General features: G+C 43.2%; 1 protein-coding gene across 2 annotated transcripts in view; it reads right to left on the reverse strand.

Annotated features, from left to right (window-relative positions):
- Positions 1 to 24714, reverse strand: part of SLC24A4 (solute carrier family 24 member 4) — a gene marked incomplete at its 5' end in the record, with an annotated part of 81980 nt that overhangs the window by 37153 nt on the left and 20113 nt on the right. For both annotated transcript variants that reach the window (XM_073610246.1, XM_073610245.1), the window contains 4 exon segments: positions 489 to 542; positions 2830 to 2855; positions 11007 to 11081; positions 13675 to 13778. In XM_073610246.1, coding sequence (XP_073466347.1) covers positions 489 to 542; positions 2830 to 2855; positions 11007 to 11081; positions 13675 to 13778 — 259 coding nt within the window.

Here is a 24714-nt window from a genome sequence, read left to right on the forward strand (position 1 = left end):
GGCACATGAAGGGTGGCTGGTTTAGCCGCGCACAGAATTAAACCCGGAGAAGCCTCTTACACTCTGTTATGACATAATCGGCGGTTACGGTTTCAAGCTGAAATGAGACGTATCCCTCACTTCTCACTGATGTCATCTTCTCCCCTCCCCCTCCAACCCCCCCCCCCCCCTCAAACCCAAGAACAATTCCCATAGAAGAGTTACTTTATATAGACGAAAAACTCTCAGTGGTGGATATTTATGGAATAGATGATAGAATGAGATCCAAACTCCAACCAAAATGCCTATTTTGATGTTTTAGTCTGATTGGGGTCACCCAGACCCGGGGACTCAGCACAGGGATGGTGGGAACCCCTCATAATGGGCACAGCGGGTGTACAGACCTGGGAACTCAGCACAGGGATGGTGGGAACCCCTCATAATGGGCACAGCGTTTTTAAGACTAGTTATGGTTAGGCTGGAATTCTATTTTAAATAAAAGAACTTACTTCATTATAAGAATGTAGATGAGGTACATAATTATGAGGATAAGACTCTCCCACCTGCAAATGGGAAAAGAAACATCATTAATATTAACTGGGAACAGGAATCTCTGCATAGCAATTACTGTATAATATACTGTATACACATATATACATATATACACTATATGTCTAGCACATCATCCCCGGAAATATACCTGGCAGCAATGGTACTGTTATAATAATCCAACACCAAGTCCTGTATAAAAAGTGGCTCCTCCCACCCATGGACAGGAATGACAGCTCATACAGGAGTGCTCATTACTCTGCAGGGAAAAGGGGAGGGGCTTGGCAGAGCAGGGGTGGGAGCTGAATGGTCAAAGGCGGGGCTTAACTAGCACTGGAGGCATGACTTCATATGTCTATCACTGATCAATGGCCATCTACCTCCATCATATATACCAGTGGTCTCCAAACTGTGGCCTGGGGGACAGATGTGGCCCTTTGCTTAGTTTTCTCTGGCCTATGGGGCACTATTTTCATCCACTGATACCAACAATGGGGCACAATTCCCACCACTGACACCAATGAAGGGGGAGAATGCTTTCCAATGAGACCAACAATGAGACACAATTCCTCCCAATGACACCAATAATGGGGCCCAATGACACCAATGATGGGGAACAATTCCTCCCAATGACAGCAACAATGGGGCTCAATGACACCAGTGAAGGGGCACAGTTCTTCCCAATGACACCAAAGATGGGGCACAGTTCCTCCCAATGGCACCAACAATGGGGCCCAATGACACCAATGATGGGGCACAGTTCCCCCCACTGATACCAATGATGGGGCGCCATTCCTCCCACTGACACCAAAGATGGGGGGCATTGTTTATTCCCACTGACATCAGGACCTTTTCTACTCCCAATGGAAAAATCTGGCCCCGCTTATGTCTGAAGGACAGTAAACTGGCCCTTTGTTTAGAAAGTTTGGAGACCCCTGATATATACCATAGTATTCATAGTAATACACTGTCCCCTAATGTGTAGCCAGTGTTTTTACATAGTACAAGAAGGAAGAGAAGTCTGAAGAATGTATGTATTTACTTTATTTACACTTTATAAACACTATATTACCAAATGTATTGGGACGCCTGCCTTTACACGCCTATGAACTTTAATGGCCTCCCAGTCTTAGTCCGGAGGGTTCAATATTGAGTTGGCTCACTCTTTGCAGCTATAACAGCTTCAACTCTTCTGGGAAGGCCGTCCACAAGGTTTAGGAATGTGTCTATGGGAATGTTTGTCCATTCTACCAGAAGCGCATTTGTGAGGTCAGGCACTGATGTTGGATGAGAAGGCCTGGCTTGCAGTCTGCGCTCTAATTCATCCCAAAAGGTGTTCTATCAGGTTGAGGTCAGGACTCTGTGCAGGGCAGTCAAGTTCCTCCACCCCAAACTCGCTCATCCGTGTCTTTATGGACCTTGCTTGGACCTTGCTTTGTGCACTGGATGAGCGAGTTTGGGGTGGGGGAACCTGACCTCAGCCTGATAGAACACCTTTGGGATGAATTAAACCTTGTGGATGGACTTCCCAGAAGAGTTGGAGCTGTTATAGCTGTACAAGGTGGGCCAACTCAATATTGAACCCTACGGACTAAGACTGGGATGCCATTTAAGGTCATGTGTGTGTAAAGGCAGGCGTCCCAATACTTTTGTTAATATAGTGTGTGTGCGTGTATATATATATATATATAAGATATTTTTATTGGTTTTAGGTTCAACACAAACCGACATACACAAAACAATCACAAATAAAAGAAAAGAAAAAAAAAAATACACAAGAGTATCTGATACATTAGTCATACAAAAGTGGCATCCAACATGCAATTAGATCATACAAGTCATTGTAGACAAAATTCGTTACAAAAGGTCTGAGATATTGGTAAAAATAAAATAGCAAATACAGGCACCTCTGTATAACACAACCATATTAAAGGGCCTTGTAGTGAAGGTCTCTGGGGCACGGCCCATCAGTGATCAATTATGTTCAATGTTGAGAAAGAGTTAACGGACTAGCCAACCATTTACCCCAAATTTTATGAAAGGTTTTATTCCTTTTCTGAATTTCAAAGGTTAATTTATATAGTGGAATAGAGTCATTAATGAGTTTTAACCATAGGGATTTCAAAGAGGTCTTTGCACCTTTCCAGGACAGTAGAATAGATTTTTTAACATAAAAATAAAGTATACGGAGCAGTCTATATATATATATATATATATATATATATATTTAGATTTTTATAAACCTCCCCCGGGGGTTATCAATGTACGGATGTCTGAGGACCTTTAATATAGGAGACTTACCAGACTATAACTTCATCATAAATAAACTGCAAGAGAAAATGAAGACAGAGCAAACATTAGTCCAGGTAGTCCAGGTCTTATTCCCTGCTGTATGTAATACAATTATTATAAAGAGAACCTGTCAAAGTTGAATTTCTGCCCCCCATATAAGAAGAATGGAGGTCTAATTGCAGTTTATACAAATGTACAATGAGTCCGCCCCTTCATTACATAATGCATTGCCGTCCTCGACGGTTTGCACCACAAATCTGTTTGTCACCTAGACATGGGGGGGGGGGTTGGCCCTAGGGGCCCCTGGGACATGGGAATACAGGACCCTGAGCCTTCCCTCTCCCTCACCCCACCCTTACCCCTCTATACCATCTTACTCTTGTCCCAAAAGGCCCAGCCCCCCCCCCCCCCACCACCACCTGTCCCTTTACCCACCCTTCAAATATTCTCCACCCCACCACAACAATACTTATAGATCCCTTCGCAACTTTGGTAAACAGGCTCATGAAGTTACACTAACCCCCGCCCCCCCCCCCCCCCCCCCTTCCGTTACAGAACACTTCACAGCCCCTACCTCTTACACTCTCACCAGCCTCTCCTGCAAACCCAACCACTGGCTCATGGTATTAAAAAAAACAAACTGCATTTTGTCCACCAGGTGGAGCCGATGATCCAAGGAAAGTCATAGGAATTAGAGACATATAAAGAAACCTCTTAGATCCTTTGTGAATACTTGTAAGTCCAATGATTCCAATTTGTGACATTCATCCAATGAATGTTTTACATACCTCTCAACATTTTGAAATGGAAATGAGGGACACCTGCTAGCAAATGTATGTCGGCATAGGACATGCCCCCCCCCGCCACACCCTCTTAAAGGAGAATTAACCAAAACAAAAGGTTAATTAAATCCACAAGAGCTTTTTTTTTTATTAACACTATTACTATTCCTTTATATTGGCTTTTAAAATTTACAAATGCAGCGATTTAGAATTTTGATGAAAGGTTTAGTGCTGGGAAACACTTTTTGAAAGATAAAAAGTGCATTTGATATATAACTATGTAGATCAGACCGAAATGAGGGACAAATGAGGGGGAACGAGGGACTTTGCTCTAAATCAGGGACAGTCCCTTGAAATCAGGGACAGCTGGGAGCTATGATGTTTTATAACCACAGTCCCTCCTGCAAACCCAACCACTGGCTTATGGTTGATTGAGGTGTTTAAAAAAAAATACTGTATATTGGCCACCAGGTGGGGCTGATGATCACAGGAAGTCATAGGAACTAGAGACATATAGAGAAACCTCTTGCATCCTTTGTGAATACTTGTGACATTCGTCCAATGAATGTTTTATAACCACAGTCCCTCCTGCAAACCCAACCACTGGCTTATGGTTGATTGAGGTATTTAAAAAAAAATACTGTATGTTGGCCACTAGATGGAGCTGATGATCACAAGTCATAGTATTAGTGACCTATAGAGAAACCTCTTGCACCCTGGGCCAATACTTGTAACATTCATCCAATCGTAGGCGTGCGCACGGGGTGTGTCAGGCGTGCCTGGGCACACTCTAATCACCCTGTGCGCTGCCGTTTTCCCCTGCTTCCTGTCTTCCCCCTAGCAGTGCTGCCAGCTTCCCTCCTCTCAGGAGCGGGGAAGAGGCTGGTAGATATTTCATTAACCGGCCCTCCCTTTTCTGAATGAACACAGTGAGTGATCTGTACCGATTGCTCCTGTCTTCATTTCTAACTGAAGCATAGTAAACTATGTTTACTGCAAGGCTGCAGAGAAAGGTACTGGGGAATCTGTCTTCAGTTTCATTCTCTGTCCCAAAAGTAAGACATCAGGGGACAGTTAGACCCTTGATATTTTACCAAAACCCCATAATTGGGCTCCTAGAAAAAAAATCATAAAACAAAAGTAATAAAAAATAATTTTCTAAAAAATAATTAAAAAAAAAATATTGTAAAAAAAATTGTAAAAAAATTTTAAATAAAAAACTACTGACACCATCCATTGCCCCACTGATATTGTACCAAAACCCCATAATTGGGCTCCTAAAAAAAATAGTAAAAAAAAAGTAATAAAAAATAATTTTCTAAAAAATAATTAAAAAAAAATATTGTAAAAAATAATTTTTAAAAAATTAAAAATAAAAAACTACTGACACCATCCACTGCCCTACTGACACCAATCACTGCTCTACTATTGCTCCTGAACTATTGTTCATTCTGCACTGAAGCATAGTAAACTATGGGGCTCCTAAAAAATATATATATAAATAAATAAAATAAATAATAAAAAGTAATATTGTAAAAAATAATTTAAAATTATAAAAAAAAAAAAAATAAATAATTATAAAAAATAATAATAATACTGTAAAAAAAGAATTAAAAAAAATATAAAAATAAAAAAACTATTGACACCATCCACTGCCCCACTGACAACAATCACTGCTCTACTGACACAGCCCACTGCTCTGCTGATATCCACGCATGTGTGTTTGTGCTCTGGGGTGCACACCCTAATGCAATAGGCTGCGCACACCAATGCATCCAATGAATGTTTTGTAACCAGACCCCCCTCCTGCAAACCCAACCACTGGCCTATGGTTGATTCAGGTATTTTAGAAAAATAAATACAGCATTTCGGCCACTAGATGGAGCTGACGATCATAGGAGGTCCTATTATTACAGAAAATACAAGGACACTTTGTGCAGCCTAAGCAACACATGTTTAATAAATAGGCCCCATCCTGCAAACTCAAACCACCGGCTTATGCCTGGCAGAATACCTTGTGATGTGATGCACTATGGTGGTACAATGCCACCTTCATATATGCAAACATTGCCCATACATGTAACAAATCTGATCGAAAAAGAGTCTTCACAGAATCAGATATATGATCTGATCTATGATTGACTTTAAGGGGTCTATTTATAAAACATTCATTGGGGGGGCAAATGTCACAAGCATTTGTAAAGGCTGCACAAAGTTTTCCCCCGTATTTTCTCTAATACTGTGACTTCCTATGATGGTCAGCGCCATCTAGTGGCCAAATTGCGGTATATTTTCTGATGGAGGTATTTCAGACAAAAATAGAGTAAAACCTCAGATTGCGAGTAACGCGGTTTACGAGCGTTTCGCAATACGAGCTGTTTCTTTTTTTTTTTTTTTAAATCCTGACTCGGAAGACGAACAGGATTCAAGCCTCTGGGGTGTGCAGTACTGCATTTGGCCAGAGGTGCGGGGGGCGTTGGTGACACTCGAAGCTGCTCAGAGACACTCAGAAACACTCCGTTCCCGAGTGTCTCCGAGCTTCTCCGAGTGTTTCCGAGTATCTCTGGCGCCCCCCCCTACCTCTGGCCACATGCGGTACTGCTAACACTAGCAGTTACACTGGAGCGAATGATCCGAGTTTCACAAGACGAACAGGATTCGAGCCTCTGGGGTGTGCAGTACTGCATTCAGCCAGAGGTGCGGGAGCGCCGGTGACACTCAGAGTTGCTCAGAGACACTCAGAAACACTCCGTTCCCGAGCGTCTCCAAGTGTCTCCGAGCTTCTCCGAGTGTCTCCGGCGCCCCCCCACCTCTGGCCACATGCGGTACTGCTTACCCTAGCAGTGACACTGGAACGAATGATCCGAGTTTCGCGAGACAAACAGGATTCAAGCCTCTGGGGTGTGCAGTACTGCATTTGGCCAGAGGTGCGGGGGCGCCGGTGACACTCGGAGCTGCTCAGAGACACTCGGAAACACTCCGTTCCCAAGTGTCTCCGAGTGTCTCTGAGCTTCTCTGAGTGTTTCTGGGTGTCTCCGGCGCCCCCCCACCTCTGGCCACATGCGGTACTGCACACTATACTGGAACGAATGATCTAAGTTTCCAGTGATTTCTATGGGGAAACTCGCTTTGATACACGAGTGCTTTGGATTACAAGCATGCTCCTGGAACGGATTATGTACTCTAAATACAATGTATTAAAGCCTTAACGTTCTTTTCTGGGGAATTACTATTCACACGGTGAATGGCAGCTTCCATCTGTGGCTTCTCGCTCAGGCCGTGTGTTTGGTGACGGTGTGACGGAGCTTCTCTTGGATGCGCGCTGTGACTCATCCCTGGTTGGGGCGAGAGGGACGGGGCGCTGCGTTTTCCTGCACGTCGTTTTGGCTTATTGTGCATAAAATAATTCTGGCTTGCGTAGGTAACAGGTTTTATTTATTCATGAAAATCTGCCGTGGGAGAAATCATACGAAGGATGGAGCGCAGAACGCGCCGCGTGAGAGACATGTTCCTGGAACGTATGAGAATTAATAACTACATACAACGTATGTAATACAGCAGACTGTCACATTGTATCATCTCTCAGGAAGATTATTGGGGGCGGCCCTCCACCCCGGCAGTGTCATTCTCAGCAGAACGGGGGGGGGGGGGCAGATTATTTTCCAGTATGCTGGATATTAAACCTAGTAGGGCAGTGGATGGTGTCAGTAGTTTTTTCATTTTTATTTTATTCATTTTTACAGTATTATTTTTTTTATATATAATTATTTTATATATATTTTTTTTAAATCATTTTTTTACAATATTACTTTTTATTATTTATTTTAGATCTGGCCAGTAACACACCTCCTAAATCGGAGCACCACCACTCTAGATGAAGGAGCACGGGGGGCACCTTTGGACAGCAACATTGTCAGTCTGGGGGGGAGGGGGGTGTTAAATGGGCTAGCAGATTTAGATTACACTAACAAATAGAAGCCAAACTCCAGCTCACACTTTATAAAGCAGTTACAGCAAACAGTTTTTTTTTCTCTTTTGGGAGGTTTTATTTGAATAAATAAAAGCAGATCATTGTAAGCACCACTGTCAGTGGTAAATGCATTGGTGTCTGCAGCCTATTGAATTAGGGTGTACACCCCAGAGCACAAACACACATGTGTGTATATCAACAGAGCAATGGACAGTGTCAGTAGAGCAGTGATTGGTGTCAGTAGTTTTTTATTTTTAGATTTTTTTAAAATTCTTTTTTACAGTTTTTTTTTATATAATTATGGTTTTATTTTTTTTTTTTTATATAATTTAAAATTATTTTTTACGATATTACTTTTTATTATTTATTTTACAATTTTTTTTTAGGAGCCCCATAGTTTACTATGCTTCAGTGCAGAATGAATACAGGAGCGACAGTAGGGCAGTGGATAGTGTCAGTAGTTTTTCATTTTTATAATTTTTTGTATTCTCTTTTACAGTATTATTTTTTTAATAATTATTTTATCATGTATTTATTTTTTAATCATTTTAAATTTATTTTTTACAATATTACTTTTTATTATTTATTTAATTTTTTTTTTTTTTAGGAGCCCCATAGTTTACTATGCTTCAGTGCAGAATGAACACAGGAGCGACAGTAGAGCAGTGGATGGTGTCAGTAGTTTTTTAATTTTTATTTTATTCATTTTTACAGTATTATTTTATATATATATACACAGTGGTGTATTTAGGTTTTGTGCTGCCCTAGGCCTGACTAAACGCATGCACCCCCCTAATTTAAATACGACCCACCCCATCCTGCCGAGGCCACACCCCTTCCTGTTTAAGACCCACCCTATCATCTGTAAACAACACCCCTTCCTCTTTAGGCTCATTTGGCACCTTTCAGGGGGGAACGGGTACCTGTTTCTGACAGGTACCCTTCCCCACTTCCGGGAGACTGCGCTGTCCCCTCTGAAGTTTGCCCCCTCTCCTCCTTCCTCCACTGTGCCCATCAATTGCAGCCTCACTGTGCCCCATTAAACGCAGCCACCGTGCCCATCAAACGCTGCCACTGTGCCCATCAAACGCAGCCACCGTGCCCTCAAACGCAGCCACCGTGCCCTCAAATGCAGCCACCGTGCCCTCAAACGCAGCCACTGTGCCCTCAAACGCAGCCACTGTGCCCTCAAACGCTGCCACTGTGCCCATCAAACGCTGCCACTGTGCCCATCAAATGCTGCCAGTGCCCATCAAATGCTGCCAGTGCCCATAACACTGATATACTTTATTAAATCACTGTACCTGCTGTCCTGGGGGTTTCCCTCGTGCTCCTCTCTCTCCTCCTGACGTCACAGCCCCAGGGCTGAGGAGACGATTCACTGCAGGAAAGCAGTGCATGGGAGGGTAGGCGGAGCTTAAGGCTCCACCTGTCACCTGTTGCTAATGGGGGCACGAGTGACACACGCCGCCCCCCCGCACGAGAGAAAGCCCCCCCACCCGTCTTGCTGATTCCCGGCTCCCGCTGCCGCCTCCCGCACACATGCAGCCCACGGCGGCCGGCTTTCTGTAGCGGCGCCGTGGTGTATGGGCGTGCTTGTCAGAGAGTAGGGGGACGCCCCCATCCTCTGCCAAGCACGCCCATACACAGTGGCGCCGCTACAGAAAGCCGGCCGCCGTGGGCTGCATGTGTGTGGGAGGCGGCAGCGGGAGCCGGGAATCAGCAAGACGGGTGGGGGGGCTTTCTCTCATGCGGGGGGGCGGCCCTTTTTGCCGCCCCCCGCAAAGTGCCGCCCTAGGCCTAGGCCTTGTCGGCCTAGGCCAAAACACAGCCCTGTGTATATATATATATATTCAACAGAACAAGCTCTCCAGCAGTATGTATTAGTTACAGGGACGAGGGAAACCATTTACCATTTACCATTTTTTTTTTTTTTTAATAATTTCAAATAATTTTTTTACAATATTACTTTTTATTATTTATTTTAGATCTGGCCAGTAACACACCTCCTAAATTGGAGCACCACCACTCTAGATGAAGGAGCACGGGGGGCACCTTTGGACAGCAACATTGTCAGTCTGGGGGGGAGGGGGGTGTTAAATGGGCTAGCAGATTTAGATTACACTAACAAATAGAAGCCAAACTCCAGCTCACACTTTATAAAGCAGTTATAGCAAACAGTTTTTTTTTTTCTTTTGGGAGGTTTCATATGAATAAATAAAAGCAGATCATTGTAAGCACCCCTGTCAGTGGTAAATGCATTGGTGTCTGCAGCCTATTGCATTAGGGTGTACACCCCAGAGCACAAACACGCATGTGTGTATATCAACAGAGCAATGGACAGTGTCAGTAGGGCAGTGGATGCTGTCAGTAGTTTTTTATTTTTAGATTTTTTAAAATTATTTTTTACAGTGTTATTATTTTTTTCTATAATTATTTAATAATTATTTTTTTATTTATTTTTTAATAATTTAAAATTATTTTTTACAATATTACTTTTTATTATTTATTTTACATTTTTTTAGGAGCCCCATAGTTTACTATGCTTCAGTGCAGAATGAACACAGGAGCAACAGTAGAGCAGTGATTGGTGTCAGTAGTGCAGTGGATGGTGTCAGTAGTTTTTTTATTTCTTTTATTTTTTTTTACTCTTTTTTACAGTATTATTTTTTTTTTATTTTTTATAATTATTTTCTAAATTTATTTATTTTTTAATAATTTTAAATTATTTTTTACAATATTACTTTTTATTATTTATTGTACTTTTTTTTTTTTTTAAGGAGCTCTATAATTTACTGTGCTTCAGTGCAGAATGAACACAGGAGCGATCAGTACAGATCACTCACTGTGTTCATTCAGAAAAGGGAGGGGCCAGTAAATGAAATATTTACTGACCCTTCCCCTGCTCTCAATCCTGAAACATCACCCGCTGCAGCCAGCGGGAGAGGAGGGAAGCTGGCAGCACTGCGGGGGGGGGGTGTGGAGACAAGGGCGCCAGAAAGCAGGGGGAATCAGCACCACACAGGGTTATTGGGGTGTGCCCAGGCACAGTTGGCACACCCTGTGCGCATGCCTATGGGTAAATGGTTTCCCTCGTCCCTGTAACTAATACATACTGCTGGAGAGCTTGTTCTGTTGAACAACAACAGACTTGCTGGCTGGCTCAGGTGAAAATAAAGGAAAGAAAGCCAAAAAGAAAACAAATTCAGCCATCACATCTAAGAATTGGTAAACTGCAATATAATAAATATTTGGGGGTTTAATAGCTCTTTAAGAGAAGGGCGAAGGGAATATGAAGGAAATGTTGCACTGGTGTGCACAGATTGCATTGTGAACACCCAGCTGAAGATAAAAGGGGTAATTGGTTATTGGGGGGCCGCTGAGCTCATGGGCTCGGGGACAAGTGCGATGTCAGCCGATGCCGTCATACTTACAATAATTAGTGCGATTATTGATAGGATGTAGTACATGGAGTCACGGAATAAAGACCACCACGTCAATCGGACAACCTGCGGGGGGTTAAAGGAGAGGAACGGAGAGTAGGGAGAAAGGGGAGAGAAGAGCAGGGAATAGGGGAGGAAGGGGGGACAGAAGAGAGAGAGAAAAAAAAGGGGGAGATAAGAGGGGTGAGATGGAGAGCGGAGGATAGAGTGGGAGGGGGCAGAGGAAAAGATTGGGGGGGGGGGTTAATAGAGAAAAAGAAGAGGTAGAAGTGGGTGGGGGGGCGGTGGAGACGAGAAATAAGAGGGGAGGGGGTATACATGGGGAGGGGGAGAGAGTGGGGAGAGGGTAAGATATAGAGATGGGGATAAAAAAAAGAGGGGCAGAGGAAAGAGGTAAGGGGTGAAAAGGGGGGGGGGGGGAGCGAGAGAGAAACAGAGAGAGGTGGAAAGTGAGGGTAGAGGGTAAGGGGATGGAGAGGGCGGTTGAAAAAGGAGAAAAGGGAGAGAGAGAGGGAGGGGGATAGAGAATAGAGGGGAAAGGAGGGAACAGAAAGAGAGACAAGGAGTGGGAGAGAGAAGGGGACAAATAGCAAAGAGAAGGAAAAGGGGGACAGAGAGAGAGGGGGGCAAGGAGTGAATAGAGGGAACATGGAGAAAAGGGGGGGAGAGAGAAAGGGGGCAAGGAGGGATGAGAGGGAACCGGAAGAAAAGGGGGAGAGGGACAGAGAGAGAGGGAGCAAAGAGGGATGAGAGGGAACAGGGAGAAAAGGGGCAGAGAGACAGAGGGGGGGGGGGCAAAGAGAGGGAACATGGAGAAAAGGGGGAGAGAGGGGGGCAAGGAGCGAAGAGATTGGAAAAGGTAGAAAAGGGGAGAGAGACAGAGAGAGAGAGGGGCAAGGAGGAAAGAGAGGAAACATGGAAAAAAGGGGGAGAGAGCCAGAGAAAGGAGGGGCAAGGAATAAAAAGGGGGAAAGGGGAGAAAAGGGGATAGAGACAGAGAGAGAACAAGGAGAAAATAGGGAGAGACAGAGAGAGGAGGGCAAGGAGCGAAGAGTGGAAACAAGGAGAGAAGGGAGAGAGACAGAGAGGGGGGGGGGGCAAGGAGGGAAGAGAGGGAACAGGGAGAAAAGAAGGGAAAGAGACAGGGGCAAGGAGCAAAGAGTGGTTACAGGGAGAAAATGGGAGAGAGTCAGAGAAAGGGAGGGGGGCAAAGAGAGAACAAGGCGAAAGAGGGGAGAGAGATAGAGAGAGAGGGGGGCAAGGAGGGAAGAGAGAGAACATGGATAATAGGGGAGAGAGACAGAGAAAGGGGGAGGAGGCAAGGAATAAAGAGGGGGGAAAAGGAGAAAAGGGATAGAGACAGAGAGAGATAGGGGGGCAAGGAGCAAAGAGAGAGAACAAGGAGAAAAGGGGGAGAGAGACAGAGAGAGAGGGGGGCAAGGAGTGAAGAGTGGGAACAGGGAGAGAAGTGGGGAAAGAGACAGAGAGAGGGGGGCAAGGAGTGAAGAGTGGGAACAGGGAGAAAAGTGGGAGAGAGAGATGAGGGGAGCAGAAAAAGAAAGGGAGGAGGAGGGGAAGGAAAGAGAAAAGGAGAGCAACATTTGTTAGTTAAAATAATGTTTACAATATAATATTACATTAAAAAGAATTAGAAGAAAAATATCCCCCGTGTTATTTTCCTGACCCGAATTCATTGTGGTGGTCCCACCACACACTGATAGACAGGATAAGACCACCAAGAATAATTTCCTAATCTCCATGTGATATTGCAAAGGACAGCAGACTTCCATAAATAACACATAAATCTGATTTGTTTCTTTTTCCACATTGTTACTTTTTTATTACTTTGTAACAAAAAAGTTTTCTCACAGATCCTCCACGTTTGTTTATTTATTTATAGACAATTCTATGACTTTGGCCTTATCCAAACGAGATTATAATTCCACCTATTGGCCATGAGAATGGAATGAAATATTGCGGAGGAATAAATGGGCTTTTCTGGAGTTTGTGTCTTTTAAAAATATCTTTAGAAAAGTTCTGTGCTGTGACAGGGGGAAGCGGACCTCGGGCCAGCCACCAATTATCACATTCACTGACAAGCTGAAGATCAGTCCGACTCTCTCATTCTAAAAAACTAGGAGGTGGCCATCCGAAAGACTTTCATCATATGTAGCGAGCTTTTTTTACTTTTTGTATACATAAATGGCCAATATTGTAAACTCAGTAGACAGTTGTTCACTTTAAGGACACCCCAAGGACATGGGGACACTGTTTGTGCCTGAAGAAATAAAAGGGGTTTCCTCTGCACACAGAAAGGATTTTTTACAGTAAGAGCTGTAAAGTGTGGAATAGTTCTATTGAAGGATCTGGCTGTAGACCACTCAGCAGAAAGCTTTGGAAATGGGTCTGGATATGTTTTCTTGTGCACAAAAAAATAAATGGCTACTAATAGATATCAAAAATGACATTATAGAATGTTGGTCCAATGAGATTTATGGCCATCTTTGGGGATCAGGAAGGAACTTCTTTCTCTTTTTTTTTCCCCTACTTTTTGTTTAAACTCAATGGGTTTGTGATTTTATAGTAACTTTGTATTGTATTTAGAGAATATAAGAGATGGAAAGACTGATATGAGACAATGGACAGACAGACATCTTACCTGTCCAGCAAAAACACCGCACACTCCAATTATACAGAGAATATTGAAGACAGCCGAACCAACAATGGTCCCAACACCTACATCACCGTGGGTGATAAACACTCCTAATGAGGGGAGAGAAAGTGAAATATAATGAGGGTGGCAGAATGAAAGGCATGGGAAGTGAGGAAGAAGGGGGAGAAGGGAGATAGAGGGAAAAGGGGGAGAGAGGGAAAAGGGGGAGAGAGGGAAAAGGGGGAGAGAGGGAGGGAGGGAAAAGGGGGAAAGAGGAAGAGAGGGCGAAGGGAGAGAGAGGAAGAGAGGGAGAAGGGGGAGAGAGGAAGAGAGGGAGAAGGGGGAGAGAGGAAGAAGGGGGAGAGAGGAAGAGAGGGAGAAAGGAGAGAGAGGAAGAGAGATAGAAGGGGGAAAGAGGAAGAGAGGGAGAAGGGAGAGAGAGGAAGAGAGGGAGAAGGGGGAGAGAGGGAGAAGGGGGGGAGAGGGAAAAGGGAGAGAGAGGAAGAGAGGGCGAAGGGGGAGAGAGGAAGAGAGGGAGAAGGGGGAGAGAGAAAGAGAGGGAGAAGGTAGGAAGAGAGGAGAGAGAGAGAGAGAAAGAGGGAGAATAGGGAGAGAGGAAGAAGGAAAGGAGAGGGAAAATGTGGAGAGAGTGAAAAGGAGGAATGATGGAGAAGGAGGGGAGAGGGTGACGGTGGGAAAAGGGTGAGAGGGAGAACAGGAGAGAGGAAGAAGGAAGGGAGAGGGAAAAGGTGGAGAGAGGGAGAAAGGGATAAGGGAGGGGGGAGGGAGAAGTGGGAAAGAGGAAGAAAGAAGGGAGAGTTAGAAGGGGGAGAGAGAAAAATGGGAGATAGGGAGAAGGAGGGGAGAAGAAAGGGGAGTAAAGGTGGGAAGAATGAAAGAGAGAAGTGGTATGAGGGACAGAGGAAGATGAAAGGAAGCGTGAGAAGGGGGAGAGGAAGAAAAGTTAGGAGAGAAGAAGAAGGGGAAGAGAGGGAGAAGGGGAATGGAAGAGTGAGGTAGAAGGAGGAAAGAGGAAGAAGGAAGGGAAAAGGAGACGGTGGAGAAAGGGAAAAGGAGGAGAGATGGAGAAGGGGGAGAAGGAGGAGATAGGGTGAAGGTTGGAAGAGGATGAGAAAGAGGGAGATCGGGGAGAGAGGAAGAAGGACGGGAGAGGGAGAAGGTGGAGAGAAGGGAAAAGGTGGAGAGAGGGAGAAAGTAAGAAGGGAGGGGAGAGGGTGAAGGTGGGAAGAAGGAGAAAGAGGGAGAAGGAGGTGAGACGAAGAAGGAAGGAAGAGGGAGAAGGAGGAGCGAGAGAAAAGGTACAAGAGAGGGGGTGAGGAAACGATAGACGTAGCAAAAGATAAAAAGAGGAAGGGGAGAAAAAGAAGGAAAGTGAGAGGGGTAGAGAGGGAGAAGGAGTAGAGAAAGTAGGTTGGACAGAGGAAGGTAGAGGAAGGGAAAAGGTAGTAAAAGGCAGAAGAGAGATAGAGGAAGAAAGGAGAGGGAGGGAGGAAGGGGGAGAGAGAGAAGTAAACAGGACAGAGGGGTAGAGGAAGAGAGGAGGATAAAAAAAAGAAAGAAGAGACAGAGAAGAAAGATGAGAGGGGGAGAAAGGGAGAAATGTAGAGAAGGAGACTGATAAGGTAAGGGTAAGAGTAGGGAGGACAAAAGATTAAAACAGGAGAAGGGTACAGTGTAATAAGGGAGAAACAAGGAATTGGGGGGGGGGGGGGGGGGGGTAAGAGGAAGAGGGAAGAGAAGGAGAAGATAGAGAAGGACAGATTAGAAGAAGCAGAGGGAGAAAACATAAAGGTGTTATACCATACAAGTGACATTTTAAATTCACACAAAAAAAATCAGGGTTTACATAAAGTAAAAACGTACACAATCACATCCTTGTATATGATTAGTGCTCATTTTATGTATCCCCCCTTTACACATTCCTTTCCACTGGAGATACAATACATTGCATTTGTTATTTTGTAGTAATTACTACTAAGGACCATAGCTGATTTCAAGGGCACAGTAGGCTGCAAGGCTCTGTTTGCAATTTTATTCAGACAGCCCAGCAGGTGGCAGTGTGCCCTCTTCTATAGACTGTCCCTATTGTACAGATTGCAGAGCTCTGCCTGTGCTCACCACATTGTCTTCCTCTTGACTCTCTTTGGATGCGCAACAATTTTCTATGACTTTACAGCCTCCATATTTGCTTTAATCTTTCCCAGGCAGATATAAAAGTAATTTAATCCAGTTATGTTAAAAAATACATTAAATGTATTTTTGTATTTTAATATAAACTGATATAAAAAAAAAACCTGAACCTGTTTTCATATTAGCCTTTTACAAAGTTTAAGAATAAGAGCGGAAGTGAGATCAGCATCAAGACACTCTTGCTTTTCTCAGTGCTGTCAGTCTAACACTGTGGACTTGTTTACAGGATGGGAGAGCTCAGAGATTAAATGCTTTACTTATAACTGGGTACTAACATTTATAGATACTTTATATTTTATTGAAACATTATATACTGTATTATATATGCATGCTATACACTAATTGTTTATTTTGTTGCCCTATAGAATTTTTCTGTACCCTAAAATGAAAACCCTCTGAAGAAGGATTCACTCCGAAACATGTCGGGTTACAACCTGGGATCCCCATAGCTGGTTCACACCAGGCTGTTGGTTGGGCTATATCCCACAGTTGTGGGTACAGTGTAATTCATGTTTATGCATTTGTATGTGTATACATTTTTTTTACTATGCACCTTGCTGTATTTGCATTTTATCTTTCTCATTTTATGTATATATAACAATAAATTAGCGTCAGCCTTTTATCTTACTACAGTACTTGTCTCTTTAACTGCCTCAAAGTCCCTGAGGGGGTCTTTTTTGCTGCTGTTGTATTCAGCTCTTTTTTTTTTTTCTTTTGTTACCATTTGGGATGTTGGTGGTCTCCTTTTCTCACTAAGCTCTGGCCTTGCTCTTAGGATTGTGTATATCGGATTGTATGATTTTTTTAAATTTATTATCCCTTTTCTTGGTTGAACTGGATGGACTTGTCTTTTTTCAACCTATGTGTCAGGGCTGGGCTCAGCCCTTCCTTCTCTGAGCTGGCCGCTCAGCTGTCGGCTAATTGCCAGCTCCTATCGCTCCACAGTTACTCAGCTGTTGATGATATCCTGCTCGTCAGTCCTGCCTACTTAAGCCGTCCAGTCCAGAGGAGCTCTGTCTTCGCCTTGGTCATCATCACAGAAACTATCTCCTGCGATCCTGTTCAAGACTTGCTTTGCTGACATCCCTTCTGGCTCCAGATCCTGCCTGCCGTTCCACTACATTGATCCCTGACTTCTGGCTTTGCTGACTATCCGTTCCGGTTACTGAACTTTGGCTATGTTTTGACTACATTTGTTCTTTTTAGTTTTATTATTAAACAAGTGTGATTTAACTGTACTTCTGTCTCGGCCTGATTTCACGGTTTCTGACACTATGTAAATATGTGGCTTTATAACCACTCTAACATGCAATAGGCTTGATTCACAAAGCCAACACGCCAGGATAAGCATACTTATTCATAGTTACACAGTAGGGAAGGTTAAACAAAGACAATAGTCCATCCAGTTCAACCTGTGTAGGTGTACGTTTGTCAGCGTCTATAATCATTTCCCATATCCCTGTATGTTGTGTTCACTAAGGTGCATGTCCAAGAGTCTTTTAAAAATATCCATACTCCCGCTGACACCACGAATTGTGGAAGAGAGTTCCACATCCTTATTGCCCTGACAGTGAAAAAACCCCTGCGCAGCTTAAGGTTAAACCTCTTCTCCTCCAGTCTCATTGTGTGGCCCCGTGTCCTCATACACTCCTTGAGACTGATTTTTTTTTTTCCTATGTTGGGATCCATATTGAGGTATTTGTAAATCACTATCATGTTCCCTCTCAAGCGTCTCTTCTCCAACGAGAATAGATTTTGTGCTTGTAGTTGTTACTCATAACTGAGGTCCTCCAGTCCCATTATTAATTTTGTGGCCCTTCTTTGGAAATTCTCCAGCTCCAGCACATCCCTTCTGAGGACTGGTGACCAGAACTGGATGGAATACTCCAGATGTGGCCTGATCAGAGTTGTATAAAGTGGCAGGATTATAGTTTTATCCCTGGAGTATATCCCCTTTTTTTATGCAATTAATCGTTAAAAAATCGTGATCTTGATTCACCCCCCCCCCCCCCCCCATCTCTCCTGCAGAGGTTGCTGATTCTTTCATATAAACAAGTGGAGAGACTACTATCAGCTCACTCAGCTGTCAAAAGAAAGCATCCGGGCATTCTGCCAAGTCTTTAAAGCGGGTTCCCATTTAAAAAAAAAAAAAAAAACATTTTTTTGAAACATTGTAACTAAGCTTCCTTCTTAGATCAAAGGGATAGAACTTCTGTGGGCAGTCTGCCAAGTTTTCATCAAAGTGTAAATGCAGGAGGTTTAACCACTTGAAGTCTAAATCTTTTTCTGATACTTCTTTCTTAAGTTAAAATCAATATTTTTTGCTAGAAAATTACTTGGAACCCCCAAACATTATATATATTTTAGCAGAGCCCCTAGGGAATAAAATGGCAATTGCTGCAATATTTTATGTCACACTGTATTTGCCCAGAGGTCTTTCAAATGCAATTTTTTGGGAAAAAATACACTTCAATGAATAAAAAATAAAAAAAACTAAACAGTAAAGTTACCCCAGTTTTTTTTGTTTTAATGTGAAAGATGATGTTATGTTGTGAGAATCGTGATCTATCTTCTAAGCAAAAAAATCGTGATTCTCATTTTAGCCAGAATCGTGCAGCTCTACTCTCCAGTGAGTAGTTTGCCATTATGTTCTTAGCCCCCAAAGTGCATTACCTTACATTTCTCCACATTAAACCTCATTTGCCATGTAGTTCCCCACCTCATTATTTTATTCAGGTCTTTCTAGAAAAATTCCTATACCCTGATGTGAAGTTATTGCCCTGCTTATTCTTGTGTCGTCCGCAAAAAACTGAGACTGAGCTATTTATACCGACCTCTATATCATTTATGAATAAATTAAACAGAATTGGTCCCAGGGCAAAGCCTTGGGGTACCCCACTTACCACTCCATTCCATTCAGTGACAGTTATTTTTATCTGAGTCTAATGAGACTTCAAAATGACAGTCACATGACTGAACTAGAGCATCTTTATCCTTTGTGAATTGAGCCTTAAATGTCATATAAAGTTAACTTAAAAAGACCTTATATAGAACTTATATACTCTATTCCTGTACCTTCTGTTCTCTTTAACCACTTCCCGCCCGCCATATAGCAATATGACGTGCGCAAAAGTGGTTCAGTTATCCTGACTGGATGTCATGTGAAGCAGGATGACCCGCAATCGCGCGCCAGCGGGGGGGGGCGCTGTGCGGCAATCTTTGGTGTGGTGTGTCGCTCTGACACACCACATATCCGATTTGGGTAAAGAGCCTCTGACGGAGGCTCTTTACCACGTGATCAGCCGTGTCCAATCACAGCTAATCACAGTGTAAACAGGAAAAGCGGTGTATCGGCTTTTCCTCTATCGCGCCTGACAGACGCGCGTAGAGATGAGCCGATCGGCTGCTCTCCTGGCAGGGGGGAGTCTGCGCTGATTGATTATCAGCGCAGCCCCCCCGAGGATGCCACTTAGGACCACCAGGGATGCCCACAAGGAATGCATACCCAGGACCACCAGGTATGCTCACTCATGACACCAGGGTTGCCAATCAGTGCCCATTATAGATGCCAATCAGTGCCCAGCAATAATGCCTGCCAGTGCCTTCTCATCAGTGCTGCCTATCAGAGCCATCTATCAGTACCCATCAGTGGCACCTATCAGTGCCCATCAGGGCCACCTATAAGTGCCCATCAGTGCCGCCTATCAGTGCCCATCAGTGTCGCCTATCAGTGCCCATCAGGGCCACTTATAAATGCTCATCAGTGCCGCCTATCAATGCCCATCAGTGCTGCATATCAGTGCCACCTATCAGTGCCGCCTATCAATGCCCATCAGTGCTGCATATCAGTGCCACCTATCAGTGCCCATCAGTGCCGCCTATCAATGCCCATCAGTGCTGCATATCAGTGCCCATCGGTGCTGCATATTAGTGTCTCATCATCAGTGCCCTTCAGTGTCACCCCATCAGTGCCACCTCACCCGTGCCCATCAGTGCAGCCTCACCAGCGCCCATCAGTAAAGGAGAAAAATGACTTATTTACAAAATGTTATAACAAAAACAAAGAAAAATTTTTTGTAAAAAAAATTTTTGGTCTTTTTTTATTTGTTTATCACAAAAAAAAACCCCCAGTGGTGATCAAATCCACCAAAACAAAGCTCCGTTTGTGGGAACAAAATGATAAAAACGTAGTTTGGGTACAGTGTTGCATGACCGCACAATTGTCAATCAAAGTGTGACAGCGCTGAGAGCTGAAAATTGGACTGGGCAGGAAGGGGGGAAAGTGCCCAGTATTGAAGTGGTTAAAGCACTGTAGAATTTTGTACTAATGAATAATATATTTAAAAAAAAAAATTGAATAACTCCTCCAAGGATCATGATAAGCAATGGAAATCAGAATCGCAATCATTTTTGTGCTTTGCAAAGGATCTTGAGTGCAGAGGCTGAAAGGTGAATTGTATCATTCATAAGGGGGTTAGGTTTTAGCGGCATCTGATGTGCGTTGCCGTGAATTTTTCTTGATGTGGTCTTGTGTAAAGACATCAAATTGAAACTTCAGGAACATCAAAAACACATCCTGAAGGCATCCATCTTTTCCTGGTCTCAGCTGAAATTCTGCCTCCTAATAGATGCACGTCGCCTATGTACGGTACTTAGATGTTCTTATTTAAGGCAATCATAACAGAGAAAAGTCCATTTTGGACCACTGTGGGTTTTCCAGGACTCTGACATCGGCTCAGATATGGGATGGCTGTGAAGGAATATACATCTGTACAAGAAGCGCCCACATTGTCCACATGCGTTAGATCTGTCCGTTACTGTCAATATAGGGGGCCTCAAATGAGGCCACTCAGATCACCAAAGAACTGCATATAAAGTTCAGTATAGGTAATGCTGGAGAGTAGCGTTGCACCGGTATCGGTGCCAATACTAAGCATTTGCATGAATAACGGTACTCCTCGTACAAATGCTCCGATACCTGAAACCGATACTTGCAGGCTCGGTTCTTTCCGCTGTCAGCGGGAATCCCCCACACTGACCGCTAAAATGTAAACTAAAAAAAATTTGCCAATTACCGGTTGTTTAAGGAGCCAGGCCACCGCTTCCTTAACAACCGATGACCCATTCAGCTGGAGTGGGGTTCCCCTTAAGGCAATGTTTATCAACAACATTGCTCAAGCTAAAACAGAAAGATAAAAAGAAACATTGTTTCATTTTGTATCTTTCTATTTATTCATCAACAGATCAAAGCGATTAACTTCGATCTGCAGATGAAGTCAGTTTGAAGCAACCTGTCAGGGTTTTTGTTTTTTTATTAAATTCCTCTCTTTACCCCTTTATTAAAGTGACACTAAAGGTTCGGGTTTTTTTTTTTTTTTAAATAACTTACCTCCACTGTGCAGCTCGTTTTGCACAGAGTGGCCCCGAACCTGCCCTTCTGGGGTCCCTCGGCGGCTCTCACAGCTCCTCCCACATCAGATAACCCCCTGGGAGAAGCGCTCTCCCGGGGGGGTTACCTTGCGGGCACGCTCCCGAGTCCCGCATTCGGCATCCATAGAGGCCGAATGCAGGACTCAGCCCCACCCCCCTGGCGCCTGCATCATTGGATTTGACTGACAGCAGCGGGAGCCAATCCAATCAAGAGCCGAGAACCCTGAGGAGAGAGACACGTGTCCCCGTGGGACAAGTTCGAGGGTTCAGGTAGGTAAAACGGGGGGGGGCGGTCACTGATAGGTGTTTTTGCACCTTAACGCATAGGATGCATTAAGGTGAAAAAACACGAACCTTTACAACCCCTTTAACCCTTAATTTATGCTAATCAGCCCTAATTAACTCCTTATTCTCCTTCTCCATTTAATTATTATTTTCCTGCTGATTTTTTTTTTCACTTTTATTTTATAAACTATTAATAATTGAAACTTTTTTTTGTTGTTTTTGTTTGCTTTGTTCATTAATATTTTTACACCTTTAACACATATTTACAATTTTTTCACATTGAAAAAAAATGCAAAATTGAAATAAAATAAATGTATTTAATTTGTAAATAACTTTTCACTGCTTTGTACCATTGCTGAAGTGTAAACAAAACAGTTGCGGTAGGTATCGGTAATTGGTATCGGCGAGTACTAAAAAAAGAAGTATCGGTACTTGTACTCGCTATAAAAAAAATAGGGATCGATTTGCTAAAGGCAAATCCACTTGGCACTGCATGTGCACTGTAAATGCACTTGGAAGTGCAGTTGCTGTAGATCTGAGGGGAAGATCTGAAATGAGGGGAAGCTCTGCTGATTTTATTATCCAATCATGTACAAGCAAAAATGCTGTTTTTTTATTTTCCTTGCATGTCCTCCTGAAATCTAAAGCGACTGCACTTCCAAGTGCACTTGTAGTGCCAATTGGATTTGCGTTTAATAAATCAATCCCATGGCATCAGTGCAGCCCTACTGGAGAGGGCTGCCATAGACTTCTAGAGAAAATGATGGCCATAGATTGTGGACAGGATTGGTCGGATACTGATACAGAGGACAGTCAGAGATGGGGGACGTTGCTAGAAGTAGACATGTGCAATTCGTTTAGTTCCAAATTAGTTTTTTAACGAATTAATTTAGAAATTTTTCAGTTTCAGAAATTTTGAATTTCCGAATTTAGAATTGTCGAAATTTCCGAATTTCGGAAATTGGAAAATTCGAAATTTCAGAAATTCAAATTTCGGAAATACGAAATTCGAAAATTTGAAAATTCAGAAATTCGAAATTTTGGAAATTGGAAAATTCTAAATTTCAGAAATTCGAAATTTCTGAAATTTGAAATTCAGAAATTGAAAATTTCGGAAATTGGAAAATTTCGGAAATTCGAAATTATTACTATTAATTTGTTCCATTCCATTTTTTTAAATTCGTAACGTCAGATAAATTTGTATTCATTACGTTTACAAACAGACAAATTTGAAAGGAAATTTCAATACCTATAATTTAATAGTTAGTTATTATTAGTTTTTTTTACTGATTTTCTTTCTTTTTTTCAGAATTTCGAATTTCTGAATTTCCGAATTTTCGAATTCCAAAAATCTGAAAATTCAAAATTCGAAAAATCTGAATTCGAAATTCGTAAATTTGAAAATTCGGAAAATCTGAATTCGGAAATTTTAAAAATTCGATATTCGAAAATTCGGAAAATCGAAATTCAAAATTTTCGGAATTCCGAATTTCTGAAAAAAGCAAAAAAAGAATGAAACGAAAACTAAAATGAACAAATTTTTTGTCAGTGCACATGTCTAGCTAGAAGAGATCACTGCTTTTACCCCATCACAAATCAATTCTCCCACTGCTGGGGTCTGAGGGGCGCCCAAGTAACAAAAAGTCCCATGTGGCCCCTGGGTCGCAGGTTGGGCAACAGGACTGTGGAGTGTTAAAGCAGTAGTAAACCACTGCAGAATAAAAAAAAAAACCTGTAAGACAATGGCATAATGTGCTAGTATGCATCGTATACTAGCACATTATGAAATACTCACCTTAGAACAGAGCCCTTCCAGTGGCGCGCTGTCACCACTGAGAGGGCTGACATTTTCCCCTGGTCATTCTTTCGGGTTCGCAGGCTCCGGAGCCGCAATGACGTCACTCCTGCCCATGCGTGCGGGAGCCCTCAGTTCCGGCAAGAAGCTCTGAAGGTCTGGCACAGCATGGCGGACCTTCAGAGCACATGCGCTGGTAATATCACTGGCTGCATCCAGGGTGAACATCTCCAAAAATGGTGCACGTTTAGGAGGTATTCATTTTACCAGCAGGTTAATATAGGCCTTATTAACCACTTCAGCCCCGGAAGGATTTGCCCCCTTCCTGACCAGAGCACTTTTTGCGATTCAGCACTGCGTCGCTTTAACTGACAATTGCGCGGTCGTGCGACGCTGTACCCAAACAAAATTGACGTCCTTTTTTTCCCCACAAATAGCGCTTTCTTGGTGGTATTTGATCACCTCTGCGGGTTTTATTTTTTGCGCCTCTGCAGGCATTTTGAAAAAAAAATGCAATATTTTTTACTTTTTTCTGTAATAAATATCCCCCAAAAATATATAAAAAAATATATTTTTCCTCAGTTTAGGCCGATATGTACTCTTCTACATATTTTTGGTAAAAAAAAAAAAAATCACAATAAGCGTATATTGATTGGTTTGCGCAAAATTTATAGCGTCTACAAAATAGGGGATAGTTTTATGGCATTTTTATTATTAATTTTTTTTATTAGTAATGGCGGCGATCTGCGATTTTTATCATGACCACGACGTTATGGCGGACACATCGGACACTTTTGACACTATTTTGGGACCATTGTCATTTATACAGCGACCAGTGCTATAAAAATGCACTGATTACTGTGTAAATGACACTGGCAGGGAAGGGGTTAACTACTGGGGGGAGATGAAGGGGTTAAGTGTGTCCTAGGGAGTGATTCTAACTGTGGGGGGGAGGGGCTTCAACACACAGACATGACAGCGATCACCGCTCCCGATGACGCGGAGCAGTGATTTCTGTCATGTCACAAGGCAGAAGGGAGAAATGCCTTGTTTACAAAAGCATCCCCCTGTTCTACCTCTCCGTGACATGATCGCAGGCACCCGGCGGACTTCGAGTCCGCGGGACCCGCGGTCACGGAGAACGCGGCGGGCGCGCGTACCCGCAGCACCGCTTCTTAAAGGGGGCATACCTGTACGCCCTTTTGCCCACCCTTGCCATTCTGCCGACGTATATCGTCGTGCACCGGTCGGGAAGCGGTTAAAGGCTTACCTGTAGGTAAAAATGACAAAGCGGGCTTTACTACCGCTTTAAATCTGCTGCTGAT

The sequence above is a fragment of the Aquarana catesbeiana genome, linkage group LG13 (assembly GCF_042186555.1).
Source record: "Aquarana catesbeiana isolate 2022-GZ linkage group LG13, ASM4218655v1, whole genome shotgun sequence".
NCBI lineage: Eukaryota > Metazoa > Chordata > Amphibia > Anura > Ranidae > Aquarana > Aquarana catesbeiana.